This window comes from Myotis nattereri (genome assembly GCF_964212035.1).
Source record: "Myotis nattereri genome assembly, chromosome: 4".
NCBI classification, from domain to species: domain Eukaryota; kingdom Metazoa; phylum Chordata; class Mammalia; order Chiroptera; family Vespertilionidae; genus Myotis; species Myotis nattereri.
In genome coordinates, this window is record NC_138079.1 from 82928659 (window position 1) to 82944311 (window position 15653).

The window sequence follows — 15653 nt, forward strand, 5'->3', positions numbered from 1 at the left end:
CCCTGGTGAAGGCTGAAGGCCTGGTGACACCCGCTCTGACACGGTCCCTTCCATGCCAGGTGCAGTGGTGCCGTCCGGAGTGGGGGTCGGAGCTGGAGGGAAGCCTGGGAAAGTGCCGGGTCAGTGTGGAGTCCCTGGGGCTGGACAGCAGGTTCAGGGAGGGGCCGAGGCCCTCACCTCTGTACTGGGTGGGACAGGTGGGGCCTGGCTGCAGCGGGGCAGGGAAGAGCGACCCGCCCAAAGTGTGGGGCCCTGTTCAAAATGGGGAGAGGGACTCTAGCCCACCTTCTGGGCCCGTCTTCCAGGATCTCAGCGATCTCAGAGACAGGCTTGTGGCAGACATCCAGGGGACAGACAGGGACAGTGAGGCTCAGCATGGGAGTCAGTGCAGAGGCCCTTGGTGGTCATAGCCGAGCCAGGGTGGCCAGAGGAGCCTTGACTCCCCATCTGGTGCTCATTCCTCTGCACCAAGCCCTTGCGGAAGTGACTTCAGGTTAAACAAAAGCCTGCCTGAGTCCACGCAGCAGGGAAGGAACATCTGGAAGCTGTTAGCCCAGAGGTGGGCTGGGCCGGCCATGTAAACAGGCTCCAGAAGACAAGATAAATCCATGCACAGAAGGGTTTGCAGATGACTCCTGAAACTCAGGGGAGGAAGGCCGTGGCCACAACACATGTCCCTGGCTATCCTTGCCAGGCACTGGGGTGGCTGGTTTGTGAGGCCTGGAGCTGTGGAGGGAAGGCCAGGGAGGGGTTCCTGGATGCTGGGGCGCTGCTCACGGCTCCTCCTTCTTTTGGCCACAGGTGTGGGTCTACCAGGTGTATACCCAGGTGGAGTGCTCCCAGGCACAGGTAAAATCACAGAGAAGGAGACCCTCCCTATAGCCTGGAGACCATCTCCTCGTGGCCCCTCAACTCCCTGTAAGCTGAGGCCACCAGAGCATCAAAGCTCAGGCTAAGGGACACAGGGCCCCTGTCATCATTTCCCATGAAGGCCAGTCAGCTTCCCCTCATCCTACCAAGCTCCGACCCCAGGCCCTGACCCAGATCATTGTCGCAGCCTGAGGTGGGCCCCTGAGGACATACCAAGTCCCCGGTGTAGCCAGCTGATTCCCAAAAGCCATGAGTCACCAGGGAGCCCGCCCAGAGCATCTGCCCAGTAGGAGACCCTCAGAGCTGCCCTCTCACCCTCCTCTCCCTCCAGGCCTGGCCACCCCACCCGACATGTGACCTTCTGAATTCCCCTAAAAGCCCAGACTGGGGCTGCTCTGGGAGATTTGCTGACAGTGTCCCTCCCTCTGTCCCAGGTGGCCCAGTCCCAGGGGAGACAGGAGAGGTGGGAGGGCCAGGCACTGGCAAGTGTGGAGCTCCCGGCCACAGCAGAGGGCTGTGTGCTTGGTTGTGGGCACAGGCTTCCCACTTCCTGCCGGTTTTTACTGTCTGCCTTCTCTGGTAAGGGTGGACAGGGTGGTCTCAGCTCAGAGACAAGGCCAGCTGAGGCACAAGGTCATATAGCTAGGAAATGGGATTAAAGTCAGATCTTCCCAGTCAGACAGGGAAGAGAAGCCACCATCAAACCGCCCCCATCCCACATGAGCTGTGCCGTCACTGACAGTCAGTGCAGAAGGAGGGCAACTTCCTGCCCCAGGGGTGGCGTGGGAGCCAGGTTGGGCCTTCTAGGCCTGCCTTCCCACCCTCACTGCCTGACCCCCTTTGCTCTCACAGGAGCTCGGTTCCCAGGTGTGGGGGTGCTCCCTGGGGTTCCCACTGGAACAGGAGTCAAGCCCAAGGCCCCAGGTATGTGACCAGTGGGCTGGGGACCATGGTGGGAACCTGTATCTACCCTCAGGCCCCTACAGAGGGGAGGAGGAGGGGAGCTGGGGACTCTGGGCTCAGGGCCCTCTGGGTGGGCACCCCTTGTGCTCCAGCCTTGGTACTGGTGGCTGAGATGGACAGAACACCTCTCAGAAATCCCAAGTGTGTGTGAGGCAGCATAAACCTGGAAATCAGGGCAGAATTGGCCACTCCCCAGCCCTCTGTGCTGCCTCACACCAGCCATTGGTGCCTCGGGGCTCTGCGCCCACAGTGAAAGGACTACAGTGATGGCTCCTTGTCATTGCAGGTGGAGGAGGAGCTTTTGCTGGAATCCCAGGTGAGGCAAGGCGAGAATCCCCGGTGGGTGGGCAGGCCAGCAGGGCGGCCAGCCAGGCAAAGGCTCTCACCGTGGGCGGGGCGGGGCATTCAGAATCCCATCAGGCCTGTCCAATGCCCCTCATACCCATTGCTCCAGGCCTTGGACTGGCTCCAAACAAAGTGGTATCCATCACAGTTCTGCTTCCCAGTCCCAACCCCTCATGTGTAGCAGCCCACTGAGTCCAGAAAACGTACCAGTCTGTGCCAAATGCTGCAAGGGCTGCAGGGCCCAACTATGGCCCAAGCCCCAGGACGGGGAGAGTTCTGCAGCTTTCTGCAGGCCATGGCCCAGCACTGGAAGGGCTCAGCTGATCAGTGACAGCAGCAGGAACACCCTCCCGGCAGGATGGTTTCTGGGTGCAGTGGGGCTCCCTCTATCTGAGCAGAAAGTGGAGCGTGAGGCTGGGGGCTAGCGGGAGCTCAGGTTGCTAGGGCCTGATTTTGTTCTCCTTGTTCTCACAGGAGTTGGACCCTTTGGGGGTCAGCAGCCTGGAGTCCCACTGGGGTACCCGATCAAGGCACCCAAGCTGCCAGGTAAGTCAGAAGGAGGAGTCAAGAGGCACCTCTCACCGGGTCTCACAGCTGAGGAGGCATTTGTGGGAGCACAGTTCTGGTCACCGGTGTCTCTTGTGGGGGGTGTCAGGAAACCTGTGTACCGAGCCCCACTTCTGGTCGCCAGCACAGAAAAGCATGGGGAAGCCATCCTGCGGGTGTGGCCTCACTCACGTGCACACCTGTACCCACACGCATGCACACACAGGCACAGACCCCCAGCCCTGATCGGAAACCACTGGTGTTGATGGTAAGAAACACTGTTCGTCAGAACGACCCCTCGGACGCCACAGAATGAGCTGTTTCTTATTGGGAAGGGAGTAAGGAGGCTACTCAGACTCTAGGGACCGGGTGGGGTGCCCCCCCTCCCCCGCTTCCACCCAGGGCCTCTGCTCTCCTGAGAGCAACCGTGGGCTGCTCGTGACCCTCGGCAGGGTCTCAGGCCTCAGCAGCTGTGGGAATAGATCTGTCCGCCAAGGTAGTGGGAGCCCAGCCAGGCATGGGCTGCTTTGGGGCAACACCTGAGCCTGCCCTCCCCACCCCTCAGGTGGCTACGGACTGCCCTACAGCACGGGGAAACTGCCCTATGGTGAGTAAGGCCCTCCCAGGCCAGTGGGCTTCTGGCTCTTTCCAGATGCAGGGTCCTGGCAAGAGAGCTGCAGCCCCAGCCCAGGGCTAGGAGAGTACCCGCTGCGGGTGGGTGGGGTCTTGGAAAGGGAACTCCCTCAGGAAGGAACATGGAACTTGGACTCAGACAGCTTGGTTCTCAAGCCTGGCCCTCACACTTGAGAGAACCGGCCTCTTTCCTGAGCCTCGGTGTTTTCATCTGTACAGTGGGAGTAACCATCCCCCACACATATTTGGACTTGTTTTAACTCTGACTGGGGGTGACATGGTGGAGACTCTGGGCAGCGCAGCCCCTGAATGGGTAGGGCAGGGCGGGCAGCTGCAGTGAGAGCTGAACGGAGGCCCAGTGAGCCTCTGTTTTACAGGGTATGGGCCTGGAGGAGCGGCTGGCGCCGGGGCCAAGACTGGGTACCCAACAGGGACAGGTAAGGTGCCAGCCAAAGGGGTTCTGATCACCCTGGCTCCAGGGCTCTGGGGCGGGCCATGATCTGTCCAGAAATCAGGCCAGCCCACCCTGCACTCAGATCCCCGTCTGAGCCGGAAGAAGGATCCTGGGTGGGACAGCGCTATGGCCTCTGGTGGCTGTGATGCCCCCACCTACACCCATATGTGAACAGATGGCTCTCCTACGGCTGGAGTGGAGGCCTCTGGAGATGCAGGGCCACAGTTTCAGTCTCTCCCCTTCCCCTCCCCCAGGGGTTGGTCCCCAGGCTGCAGCAGCAGCAGCTAAAGCAGCAAAGTATGGTGAGTACCTCTGAAGTCCCTAGCTGCTAGCCCCCAGCCTCACAACCTCTCCATCCTGTTATCACTGAGAGCCTGCCTCACAGATAACTAACCAAGGCAGCCCACACGCCTTTGTCCAACTTTTTTGACCCCACCTATTCCTCCTTCCATCCATCCATTCATCTATTCTTCCCTCCATCCCTCTCTCCATCACCCATCCATCCATCCATCCCTTCATTCCTCCATCCATTCATTCCTCCCTCCTTCCACTCTTTCATCCATCCATCCATCCACTCACCCATCTAATTACCCCTCCCTCCCTCCCTCCATCTATCCATCCATTCTAGAGACCAGGGACAGATAAGCGCTCTGCTGGAGGCTGGAGGCACAGTTGTGGGACTGGAGAAGAGGGAGATATTATTTCTACTGGGGGAAGAAAATCAGGAACCCTTCTCAGAGAAAATGACATTTGATTGAGGCCTTAAAATATAGGTGGAGTTTGCCATGTGGTTAAAGCAGGAAGAAGGAGCCCGTGCAGAGGGGAATGGGTACTATGGTGGTTAGAATGAGCATTTTAAAAATGTAACAGTTTAGTATCAATGTAGTGTGCACTATAAAAATTTTAACTGGCTCCTCATGCTCATGATCCCTTGGCTGGCAGACATGGTACACCCTTCCCTGTGCCCATGCTGTGAGCAGCATGGGCCTCTGTCCCCCTGTCCCAGGTAGCCCCAGTTCAGAGTCAGATCATTGGGGCTAAAGTCCTCACCTTCATCTCCAGTGCCAGGGGAGCCCTTTCTGCAGCCATGGTGGGACCAGCCAAGGGGGCGAAAATGTGGAGGGCACACTGAGCTGGAGGCCGCCCCTAGGAGGCCCCATAGGCTGTCCCTCCAGGCCCCTGAGGGTGGAATGTGGGAGCAGGAGATTGGGACAGCGAGGGCCTGCCAGAGCCAGGCAGCCAGGCGCTTGGATTACAAACTTGGCCGAGCCTTTGGAACACAAGGAGAGGAAGCCTTGAACATTCCTACAGGGGCCCCTCTGGCCCAGGGAGTGGCCGCTTGTGGTTTCTCAGTATGTGGCAGTGATTAGAATGGGATTTGTCTGAAAACATACAAGTCCCTTAATGAGCGTGTTGAAATGGACACTTTGGGGGTGAGTCAATGAACAGTGGGGTGGGGGCCTTCTCAAGCAGGCCCCGCCAGAGATGCCTGGGCCTCATTCCCAGAGGAGACTGTGCTAGTTAAAACGCCAGCGTCCAAGTGGCCTTCCTTCCCAGCCTCAGGAGGGGCCCTGGGAGCTACATCTGCACTGTCCCCATCCCCGCAGGTGCTGGAGGAGCCGGCGTTCTCCCTGGTGTTGGTGTTGGAGGTGGCGGCATTCCTGGTGGGGCTGGTGCAATTCCTGGGATTGGAGGCGTTGGAGGTAGTGGCTGTTCCAGCAGGGGGTGGGGGTGTCCTGGAGAAGGCCACAGGGAAAGGCCTCACCCTCTGTGGCTGTCTTTCCAGGGGTCGGGGCTGCTGCGAAGGCGGCTGCAAAGGCAGCTAAATATGGTGAGTGCCCTCCGGGGAGGAAGACGTGGGACTCTGGCCTGCCCTCAGGCCCTTCGAGCCAGCCCAGGCCTCTGCTAGGCCTTGGAGACCTCAGTTCTCTAAGACTGAATGGACTTGGCCTTTGTCCACCTGTGGACACCTCCCTTCCACCTCCCCAAACATGCTTGTCTGACCACTCTGCCTGGCCCTGTCTGTTGTTCTTCACTGATTGGCCCAGCAATGGGGGACCCCTATGGAGCATCTGGCTCCTCCCACCCTACTCCCAAGGCCAACCCATAGCTACTGCACCACCTGCCTGGGTGCTAGTGGTATGCTCTGAATTTGCTTTAGACATAGACCATGTTCTTCCTACCCACAGACCCAAACCCTTAGAACTCCAAAGGCAATGTCAGCCCACCTGGGATCCTGGACTCAGGACCTGCCACCCCCACAGCTCCCCAGAACCATGCCCTTATAGGCCCTTTAAGGTTCCCACAGGGTTTAGGCCAGAATAATTCTTTCCTTCCACAGGAGCTGCTGGAGGCTTGGTACCTGGTGGCCCAGGAGTTGGAGTCCCTGGTGTTGGAGTCCCTGGTGTTGGGGGAATCCCAGGTGTTGGAGGAGTCCCAGGTGTTGGAATCCCAGGTGTTGGAGGAGTCCCAGGTGTTGGAATCCCAGGTGTTGGAGGAGTCCCAGGTGTTGGGATCCCAGGTGTTGGAGTCCCAGGTATTGTGGGTGGACCAAGTGAGCTGGGCTGTGTGTGTGTGTGTTTGTGTGTGTGTTGTAAGAGAGAAATACTGACACTATTGCCAAGACTTTTGGATTCTCCCTAACACTTCACTTATCTATCCCCTTCTCCCATACCTTGACCATGACTCATCTTCTCTCCCTTGGGCTATAACAACCTCCAGCATCATCTCCTCCCACTCACCTTCTCATTGCCAGCGTGCTCCTGAGGGAAGGAACCATGTCTTTTTCATCTCTATGTCCCCAGTCCTTAGATGAATAGATAGATGCTCAGTAAGTGGTGAATAGATGGGTGGGTGGATGGATGGATGGATGGATGGGCAGATGGACAGCTGGGTATGTGGGTGAATGGCCATGTGGATAAGTAGAGGTTGAGGGATAAGAGGATGAATGGACAGAAAAAAAGGATGAATGAATAGATACATGGGTAAAATGGTGGATGAAGGGATGAATGAGTAGATGGAAAGACAGATGGAAGAGTAGATGAGGGACTAAATAAGTGAATAAACTGATAAATGGATGGGTGGGTGGATGGATGGATTGTGGATGAGCACATAGTTGGATGAGCAGACGAATAGATGCGTGGGTGAGAGGCAAATGCAAAATGGATGGTTAGATATATGAATAGATGAATGGGTAGATGAGTGAATAAATGGATGGTCAGGTGGGTTCATGGATGGACAGAGAGATAAGTGGTTGTATTGAAGTCTAAGGATAGATAGGCAAATGGACAGACACGTGGTAGATAAGTAGGTGGGTGAATGAGTGGTTAAGTACACAGAGGACTAGATGGAGATGTGACTGGGTAGACAGATAACTAAACATCCATTGAGTTGGCTTGATAGAGAGAAAGGAGATAGACTGGACAGATGGGTGGATATATATTGACCATCTTTCTTCCATTCTCTCCTGATCATCTGTGTCCCCTTGGTCTCTCCAGGGGCTGTGTCACCAGCCGCAGCTGCTAAAGCAGCCGCCAAAGCAGCCAAATATGGTGAGTGTGTTGATAGCTCTGCCCCACCCTGTTCTGGCCAGAGAAAGGGGATGACTTGCCCCGGATTACATAGCAGGTCACTGGCTGAGCTGGACCTGTTGGGCCCCAGGATGAGGCCATGAGGCTGAGTGATAGGGGAGTTGAAGTATGGCAGTGGGGACAGTGTCCCGCCCCTCCCCACCCCAGCCAGGACCCCCCTCACAGGAGCCCAAGTCTGGCTGGGGAAATGGGACCTGCCCACCCTCTCTCCATAACCAACAGGGCCCGATCCCAGTCAGAGAAGAGAGGGGCTGCAGAAATGCTGGGGGAGGGTTTCAATAAAGGTTTCCTGGAAAAGGCTGCTAGGGGCCCAGGCATTCTATGGTTTCCTGTCCTTCAAGGACCAGACTTGAGGGGGGCTTGCTCCCACTCTCCTAGTCCACCAGCACCCCCAGGGCCCCCTCAGCCTCTCTCAATGATCTCTTTTTCTATCCATTCTCCTCTCTCTGCAGGGGGCAGAGCCGGAGTGGGAGTTGGTGCTGGGGGCTTTCCGGGCTACGGCGGTCTTGGAGCTGGAATTGGCGGTCTTGGAGCTGGAGTCGGAGGTGTCCCTGGAGCTGGCATTTCCCGTGAGCCCTAGTTCCACCTGGGGAAACAGGGCGAAGGCATGGGGGCTTCTCTTCTGTAGAGCTTGAGGGGGTGGGGGAGTGTTGATTGGGTTGGGCTGCACGTGCTCAGGGAGGCGTTGGGGAGTGTGCAGGGAGGGCCTGCAGCGCCTGTCAGGGTAGGAGAGCAGTCAGCACAGCCCCACTGAGATCCAGCCAGGTTTCTGAGGGTCTCTCTCTCTCTTTCTCATTCCGCCATAGCTGCAGCCCAGGCAGCCGCCGCCAAGGCAGCTAAGTATGGTAAGTGCCCTGGCCCTGCCCGCCCCCATGCCCAGGGCAGTGTCCTTCCCTCCTGGGCAGCACCGTCCCCTCTTCTCAGAGCCTGGACCCCAGCCCTGCTCTGCCCTGGGGCCCAGGCTCTGAGCTCAGAGCAGTTCTCCAGCATGAGCACAAAGCAAGTTCGCGCTCAGGCCTCCAGGGCTGAAATGGCCTGGGCCAAGATCAGGAGCCCCTGACCCCATCTTCCCAAGCCACGCTGAACTTGCCTGCCCTTTTCAATTGCCCAATCCTTAGGGTTCCTGGTACCCAGCTTATCACCCCACCCCAAACCAGCGAGTTGAAGGTGCTCACCGCAGCCATTCTGTTCCCCAACCCACCTTCACCCTCTGCTCCCTCAAGGAGGGGAGCTCCGCGGGGCAGCGCTGATGCTCTTCACTACTCTAGGTGCTGGAGGAGCAGGAGGCCTGGGCGGGCTGGTGCCAGGTGCCAGAGGCATTGTACCAGGTGTGCCGGGCATCGGAGGGGTGCCGGGCATCGGAGGGGTGCCAGGCATTGGAGGGGTGCCAGGTGAGCTGTGTTCCCAACCCAGAGATGGGTTTGGTTTGCCTCGTGGAAGGGCCCCTGGAGTGGACCCAGGTCAAGGGCACCATTTTATAGATGGCAAGACTGAGCCCAGAGATGGGGAGGAGGAAAAGCAATGCCCCCTAGTGTGGAGGGAAGACCTTTTACGGGATTCCAGTCTGCTGACCAACCTGGCAAGTCCCTCCCTCGGGGATGTCAGCCGGCTGGGTGCTGGAGCTCTGCCCTGTCAGGGCTGGGTGGCCTCGCTTACTGTAGGGTCCTTTCTGTGCCCGATCAGGTGGAGGGCCTATGTCACCCTTTGGTTCCCCTGCACTCTTTCTCCTCCACCAATCAGAGGCCAAAGGGAAGAAATGAAGAGTTACAATGAGATTAAGTTATAACCTTCCTCGGGTTTTTTGCCCACCGGATTTCTATTTTCCTTCTTTCTGGGGGGAAATTCCCCCTTTGAGTTTCTCTCCAAAATGAGACATTTCCTCCAATGGTTTTAAAAATTAACATCGCCTTTAGCAGAAAGCTGCACACATCCTTTAACAGAGGTTTGGAGAAGGTCTAGGCCTTGGCCAGCCACTGCTTCAGGCTCCCACCACCACAGTCCGAGCTAGACTGTCACAGTCCCCGAGCTGCTTGCAGGGAAGGGGCACGTCCAGGGCGGCTAGCGGGCCATCCTCACAGCAGGCCTGGAACCCTTCCTTCTCTGGCTCCAGCGTAAGGAGGCAGCACAGAGCACAGCACGGGTCTTCTGGAGCACCCCTGGAGCTGTGGGGGTTGGGGGAGAGTGAGAAGGGGTGCAGGGAGCCCCTCCCCAAACCCTTCTCTTTACCTCTCCAGGAGCTGGAACCCCAGCAGCTGCAGCCGCCAAAGCAGCTGCCAAAGCTGCTCAATATGGTATGTGTCCCGCCCCGACTCTGTTCCCAGCGCGCATCCTATAGCACCACTCTCCTGTCCTCTGTTCTGGGGTCTGGCAGCCCCGCAGCTCACATTCTCGCTGTGGGCCTTTGACCCATCTGGTCACTTTCAGGTGTGGGTCAAGTCTCTGATTAGGAAAGCAAAGCGAGAACAGGCCCAGAACCAACCTCCGCACCCTTCCCAAAGCCCCTCCTGCCCCCAATCTAGCTGGGCCGCCCCCATTCTGGACCTCAAGCAGGTTCCTCTGGGTGCCCACCACCCTCCGTGGCAGTATTTCTTGCTCCCTGACAAGGTTCTCCATTTCTCCATAGATCTGAGGGCCACCCTGGCAGCCCCAAGCACCCACACCTTCCTGAACATAGCCAATGGCAGTAGCCCCACCTTAGAGCTTAAATGTCTACCAGGCCTGGGCCAGGACATTTACACGTCTTGGCTTTAGGACCGGTGGGCAGCAAGATTCAGATCAGAAAATCTAGAGCTGAGAAATCTTAATTTTAGGTCCACTGACCCCCTGAAACTCACATATGACAAACAACCCCTTTTTAGATAAAGCTGCCATTTGCTGAAGCAATCCTTACAGCAACTTTATGAAGTTGGTAGCATCATTCCCATTTTAGAGATGTGGAAACTGAGGTTCTCAGGGCTTACATAACTTGCTCACAGTTACACAGCTAAATGGTGGCTGACCTGAGCTTTGAACTCGTGTCTGCCTGTCTTGTAGAGCACCCTTGACCACATAGTTCTGCTTCCACTACCCTCAGAAGTCTCAAACAGGTTCTTGTCCCTCCAAAGGTTAAGAACTCCTGACCCTACACATGCCTCATATTAGGGACAAGGAAGCTGAGACGCATAAAGAGAAGATGATTTGCCCAAAGTCCACAGCAACCTGTACCCTAGCAGGGATGAAAGCCCAAGGCTCCTGATTCCCAGCTCGCTGCTCTTTCCATTGGCTTCTGTCCTCCTTGGTTGAGACTGGGTTAAGGATTAGTTCTTCTCACTCTTGTAGGGTTAGGCCCTGGCGCTGGCGTTGGCGGGGTTCCCGGCCTTGGCGTTTTCCCCGGTGCTGGAGGGGTTCCTGGTCTTGGCATTGGCCCCGGCGGCGTTACAGGTAAGTTGTGTGAGAAAGTGGGCCTGAGGAGCCTCTGAATCCTCCGTGGCTGACACGCTGACACCCCCTCCCTCTCCATCCAGGAGTAGGGACCCCGGGTGCTGCCAAATCTGCTGCTCAGTTGGCTGCCAAAGCCCAGCTCCGTGAGTGCCCTGCCTGGCTTTCCCTCCTAACCCCACCAAGCGCAGGCTGGCCCAGCATGACCCAGGCTGGAGCTGGGCCCCACAATATGCAGGCTCTCAGGTCCACTGCAGGCTGGGAGGTCCCCAAGACAGCAGACAAGGGGTTGGAAAAGCAGATTTAGCAAAGGAGAGACCCAGGTTCCAATCCTGGGCCCCACACGAGCTGAGTGACCTCTGAGTTTCCTGTCCTCGGGCATGACATGTGGGTGCTGATGGCGCCTGCTGCAGAAGGTTGTTGGGAGAATTAAATGAGTTCATCCAGAGGGAAGAGTGGAGGTTGGGATGGAAAGGAAAGCGGTGTAGTGAGTGTGCAGCCCTGAATGCCAGCTGGGGGAGGGGCTGGACATGGTGGTCAGCGGGAGCTCTCGGAAGGCCATTCTGGTGGCAGCACAGAGGGTGGATTAAGGGGTCTGGCCCCTTCTCTTGGGGCCTGACTCAGCTCCCGGGCAGGACACCCCACAGGGGCATGCTTCCTGCCTGCTGTCACCATCCCACTGCCCATCTTTCCCAGGGGCTGCCGCTGGCCTTCCTGCTGGCGTTCCTGGATTTGGAGCTGGTGCTGGTGTTCCCGGATTTGGAGTTGGTGCTGGTGTTCCTGGCTTTGGGGCAGGTGCGGGTGCAGGTGAGAGGCCTTCTAGCCTGGGCAGAAATGACCCCTGAGCTCACAGAAGGGAGACTGCATGCTCCCTCCCAGCACATCCCCAGCACCTCATCGAAGGGTTCATAGTGAATTCCCCATTAGGTTCTCCTGAGCAGTCAGATGACTAGGGTAACAGATGGGGGGCAGGCCAGGCGAGGAAGCCCCAGGCTGCATGGGTGGGCCCACCTGGCTTGCCCCCAGCAGTATGCTGTGGCCACTAGGAGCTCCAGTTTCTCACCTGGTGGTTACCGAGCCTGAAGGGGCTGGGAAGGGCAGAGGGAAGGAGGAGGCACAGTCCAGCCCTCAAGTGCTCCCAGACCAGACTGGCAGAGACATGGTTAGTGACCGGAGATCTACCCAGGCAGGTGAGCTCCTGGCTGGGGAGCCACAGCTTCAGGGCTTTGAGAGGAGCAAAGAAGGCCAAGGAAGGCAGGGAGGGCTCCCAGGAGGAAGCAGTACCCCTCAGCACAGAGCTCAGCTGCTGACCACCCCACATTTCCTTTTTCCTTTTTCTGCAGTACCTGGATCCTTGGCTGCTGCTAAAGCAGCCAAATATGGTGAGTGTCCCCACACTGGCCACCATGGTTGGTTTCACTGCTGCCCCACCATCCCTGATGCACTGGTCACCCATCTCCCCTCCCTCTGGGCCAGGGCCCCATGCCCGGCGCCTGCAGCACAGGGCTGGGATGGTCAGGGTGGAAAAAGGCAGTTTCTAGGACACGTTCATGACAGCTTAGCAGACCTGGCTCCTGCCCACGAAATGCCTATCGAGCCTCCAGCCCTGGGACAACCAAAGAGGCCCCTCACATTTCCGGCCTCCCTGGGCGCAAGTCCACCTTGGTGAAAACGGTGGTCCCCAGGGGCCCCCTGGCCCTCAGTTTTATGGGTCCAGGGCAGGGTTGCTGTCAGCGAGGCAGCTTCTGCCTCCCGGCCAGCAGAGCCCCGGCCCCCGCCCACCTCCCAGTCAGCATGACTGCGCTGCCACGAGCCACGAAGACGTGGCAGACAAGCCTGCCCCTCCACTTGGCGCTCAGCAGCCCTGGCTGGCCAGACCCACACTGTCTGTGGCCCCTGAATTCTTGGCCTTCTGAGAGCCAGGCCAGGGCCTCTGCCAGGGAAACACCAATCAGCCCGGCCAGTCCACTTGGGGCCAGTTTCCACTCGGAAAATCCCGGTCTCCTCAGTCCCACCCCTGGCGGGCCTGGTGACCCACAAGCCTTCTCCTGTTCCTTGCTGGCTGCTCTGCCAGCCGGAGTCTAGCGCATTTTGCCAGGGGAACAAAGCAGCTAAGGGGACAGGCTCCAAAGCCACTTCCTGCCTGTGGCACCTTGAGCATATTGCTTAACCTCTGCTGCGTCTCAATTTTCTCATCTGCAAAGTGGGGATGACAATAGCCCCCACCTTTCCTGTTGCAGTGAATAATAAGCAGGCCAATCTGTGAGAAGCACCGAGAACTGTGAAACTCCCGCTGCTGCTATTCGTAGCAGCTCTGCTCGGGACAACAGTTCAAACCTCAGGGCACATTCCCCGATGGTGCGCTCCTTTACTCCCAAACACCTGTAGGGTGAGTGGGGTAAGGATCATCATCTCCTTTAGGGAGAGGTGGCAGCTCAGAGAGGCTCTAATGAGTGGAGAAAGCAGGATTGGAACCCAGGACTGTCGGTACCTGAGGCTAGTCTTCCCTCCTCCGCAGCTTGTGGCCACCTGTGGCTCCAGGGCTAGCCCAGGGGGTAGGAGAAAAGATGGGCAGGCCAAGGCTCAAGGAAGCTCGCTCTTTTCTTTCTTCTTTTTTTTTTAAATAGAATTTTATTGATTTCAGAGAAGAAGGGAGAGGGAGAGAGAGAGAAAAGCATCAATGATGAGAGAGAATCATCAATTAGCTGCCTCCTGCATGACCCCTATTGGGGACCGAGCCCACAACCTGGGCATGTGCCCCGACCAGGAATCGAACCGTGACCTCCCAGTTCATAGGTCGTTATTGAACCACTGAGCTACACTGGCCGGGCAAGGAAGCTCACTCTTGACTGATTGGTCAGGGACATGGGCCCAGGTGTCTGGGAATGGACTTCTGTCCAGTGCTCCTTCCAGTGGGCCACATGGCCTCGACCACCCGTCTGCTTGACTAACGCCCCTGGGTCAGGGAGACCCTGTCCTTCAGAAATGGGGGACTGACTCTGCCCCTCTCCTAGGAGCAGGAGGGCCTGGGGGCCTTGGCGGGGTTGGAGGCCTTGGTGGTCTTGGTGGAGCAGGTGTCCCAGGCGGTGTGGCAGGTGAGTTGAAACCCCAGGACGGGCTGGGCAGGGAGGGAGACGGACCCGTGGAGAATTGCTCCCTGAGCTCCCTCTCTGTCCTCAGGAGCCGGACCTGCTGCCTTGGCTGCTGCCGCCAAGGCTGCTGCCAAAGCTGGCCAATATGGTGAGCGCTGTGTAGAGGTGGGGGCTGCCAACAGTCCCCAGGGTTTGGGGGGCCTCAGACCACGCACTGTGGAGCACTATTCCATGCCCTGCCCCTGCGGCCCTCAGGGGCATTGTCTCCCCAGGGCCCAGCCACCTCCTGGCCCCACAGCATCCACAAAGGCTCTGGAAGCTCAGGCTCCACCTGGGGACGGGGAGGAAAACTTCAGCTCTTCACAGACGAGCGGCAGGGGTCTCGCGATGGGGTTTTAACACCCAGCTCTCTCCGCAGGCCTCGGGGGAGCCGGTGGACTCGGAGCTGGCGGGCTCAGAGCTGGAGGACTGGGACTTGGAGGTGTCCCAGGGGCTGGGGGCTTTGGAGGTAAGAGGCTGCTCTAGAATCTATTAGTTTATTGTGAGTGAATGAGTGTGTGTGTGAGAGAGAGAGAGAGAGAGAGAGAGAGAGAGAGAGAGAGAGAGAGAGGCCTTCCCATTTCCCACATCTTGCTCACTCAGGGCTGTGGTGGGCCTGCCCCTTCTCTGGCTCCTCTGGCGTTTCGAGGGGCCTGAGCGAGCAGGAGCCAGGGCTGCTTCTCCCTCTCCCTCTCCTCTCCTTCGACCCACGTGACCACAACCAGTGGGAGTTCGTTAGGGTCATGATGGTCATGCCCACTTGCTGGGGAAAACAACCAAAGCTTGGACGGAATTACTTTTCCAAAGTCTCTGCCATCCTGGCCGTTCTCGTGTTGACATGTCACTCTTTCTTGGGTCGTCATTGTATCTCCCTACCTAAACCTGCCTGAAGTCTCTTCCTGTGTGCGCCACAAGACTGGACACACAGTAGGCGCTTAATAAAGACTTTCAGAAAGTTGGATAAAGGAGGGGTGGAGGGACGGCAGAAGGATGAGTCGGTGGGCAGATGGTAAACAGTGAACAGGTCAGAAGGGGGACATGACTGGGAGGGAAGGGATATTTCTGGGCTCTCATGCACCCCGTCTCCCCAGGTGTGTCCCCAGCTGCAGCTGCTAAAGCAGCCAAATATGGTGAGTGGCTCCCTGCTGCCCTCCTCCTGCCCAGGCCTATAGGCTGCTAATACGCCCCATCCTGACCATCCCATCTCACCCACTCAGGCCTCAATCCTGCTCAGTCCTAACGGCCTGTCCGGGATCTCCCTGACCCCAGAACCCGGAGGGGAGGCTCATGACTCCTTAGACTGTACCTTGTCGCAAACCCCATCTGCCCTCTTCTCAGGTGCCGCTGGCCTTGGAGGCGTCCTAGGAGCTGCCAGGCCATTCCCAGGTGCCGGTAGGGCCATCTCTGCTGTGCAACCCTGGGGCTGCAGCTAGCACAAGGCCACAAGGTGGAGGGGAGAGGGGAGAGGACAGAGGGGAGAGGGGACAGTCCAGGAAAGGAAACATCCTGGGCAGAGGGGCAGGCCTCAGTGTCAGGGGCACCGTGGGTCTCGGGCACCAGGCTGGCAAGCTGAGGCGATGGGGTCCCACACCAGGATTCGAGGCAGGGACAAGGTTTGTGAAGAAAGCCACTCTGGCCATGGAGAAGGGGAGGGGGCTAGTGGGCAGAGAGAAAGAGGGGGCGAGGCTGGAGTGGGGCCTGCCC

The 15653-nt window shown here is 58.0% G+C and overlaps 1 protein-coding gene across 1 annotated transcript in view; it reads left to right on the top strand.

The window, feature by feature from the left end:
* The window catches only part of ELN (elastin), a gene marked incomplete at its 5' end in the record, with an annotated part of 31708 nt that overhangs the window by 12283 nt on the left and 3772 nt on the right, over positions 1-15653 (top strand). Inside the window, 25 exon segments of the mRNA XM_081090502.1 lie at positions 60-119; positions 802-849; positions 1723-1794; positions 2120-2149; positions 2653-2724; positions 3290-3331; positions 3735-3794; positions 4066-4113; positions 5419-5514; positions 5598-5642; positions 6153-6347; positions 7309-7362; positions 7854-7970; positions 8208-8246; positions 8670-8792; positions 9636-9692; positions 10720-10821; positions 10905-10964; positions 11515-11619; positions 12162-12200; positions 13833-13913; positions 13999-14058; positions 14329-14418; positions 15041-15079; positions 15288-15341. Coding sequence (XP_080946628.1) covers positions 60-119; positions 802-849; positions 1723-1794; positions 2120-2149; positions 2653-2724; positions 3290-3331; positions 3735-3794; positions 4066-4113; positions 5419-5514; positions 5598-5642; positions 6153-6347; positions 7309-7362; positions 7854-7970; positions 8208-8246; positions 8670-8792; positions 9636-9692; positions 10720-10821; positions 10905-10964; positions 11515-11619; positions 12162-12200; positions 13833-13913; positions 13999-14058; positions 14329-14418; positions 15041-15079; positions 15288-15341 — 1788 coding nt within the window.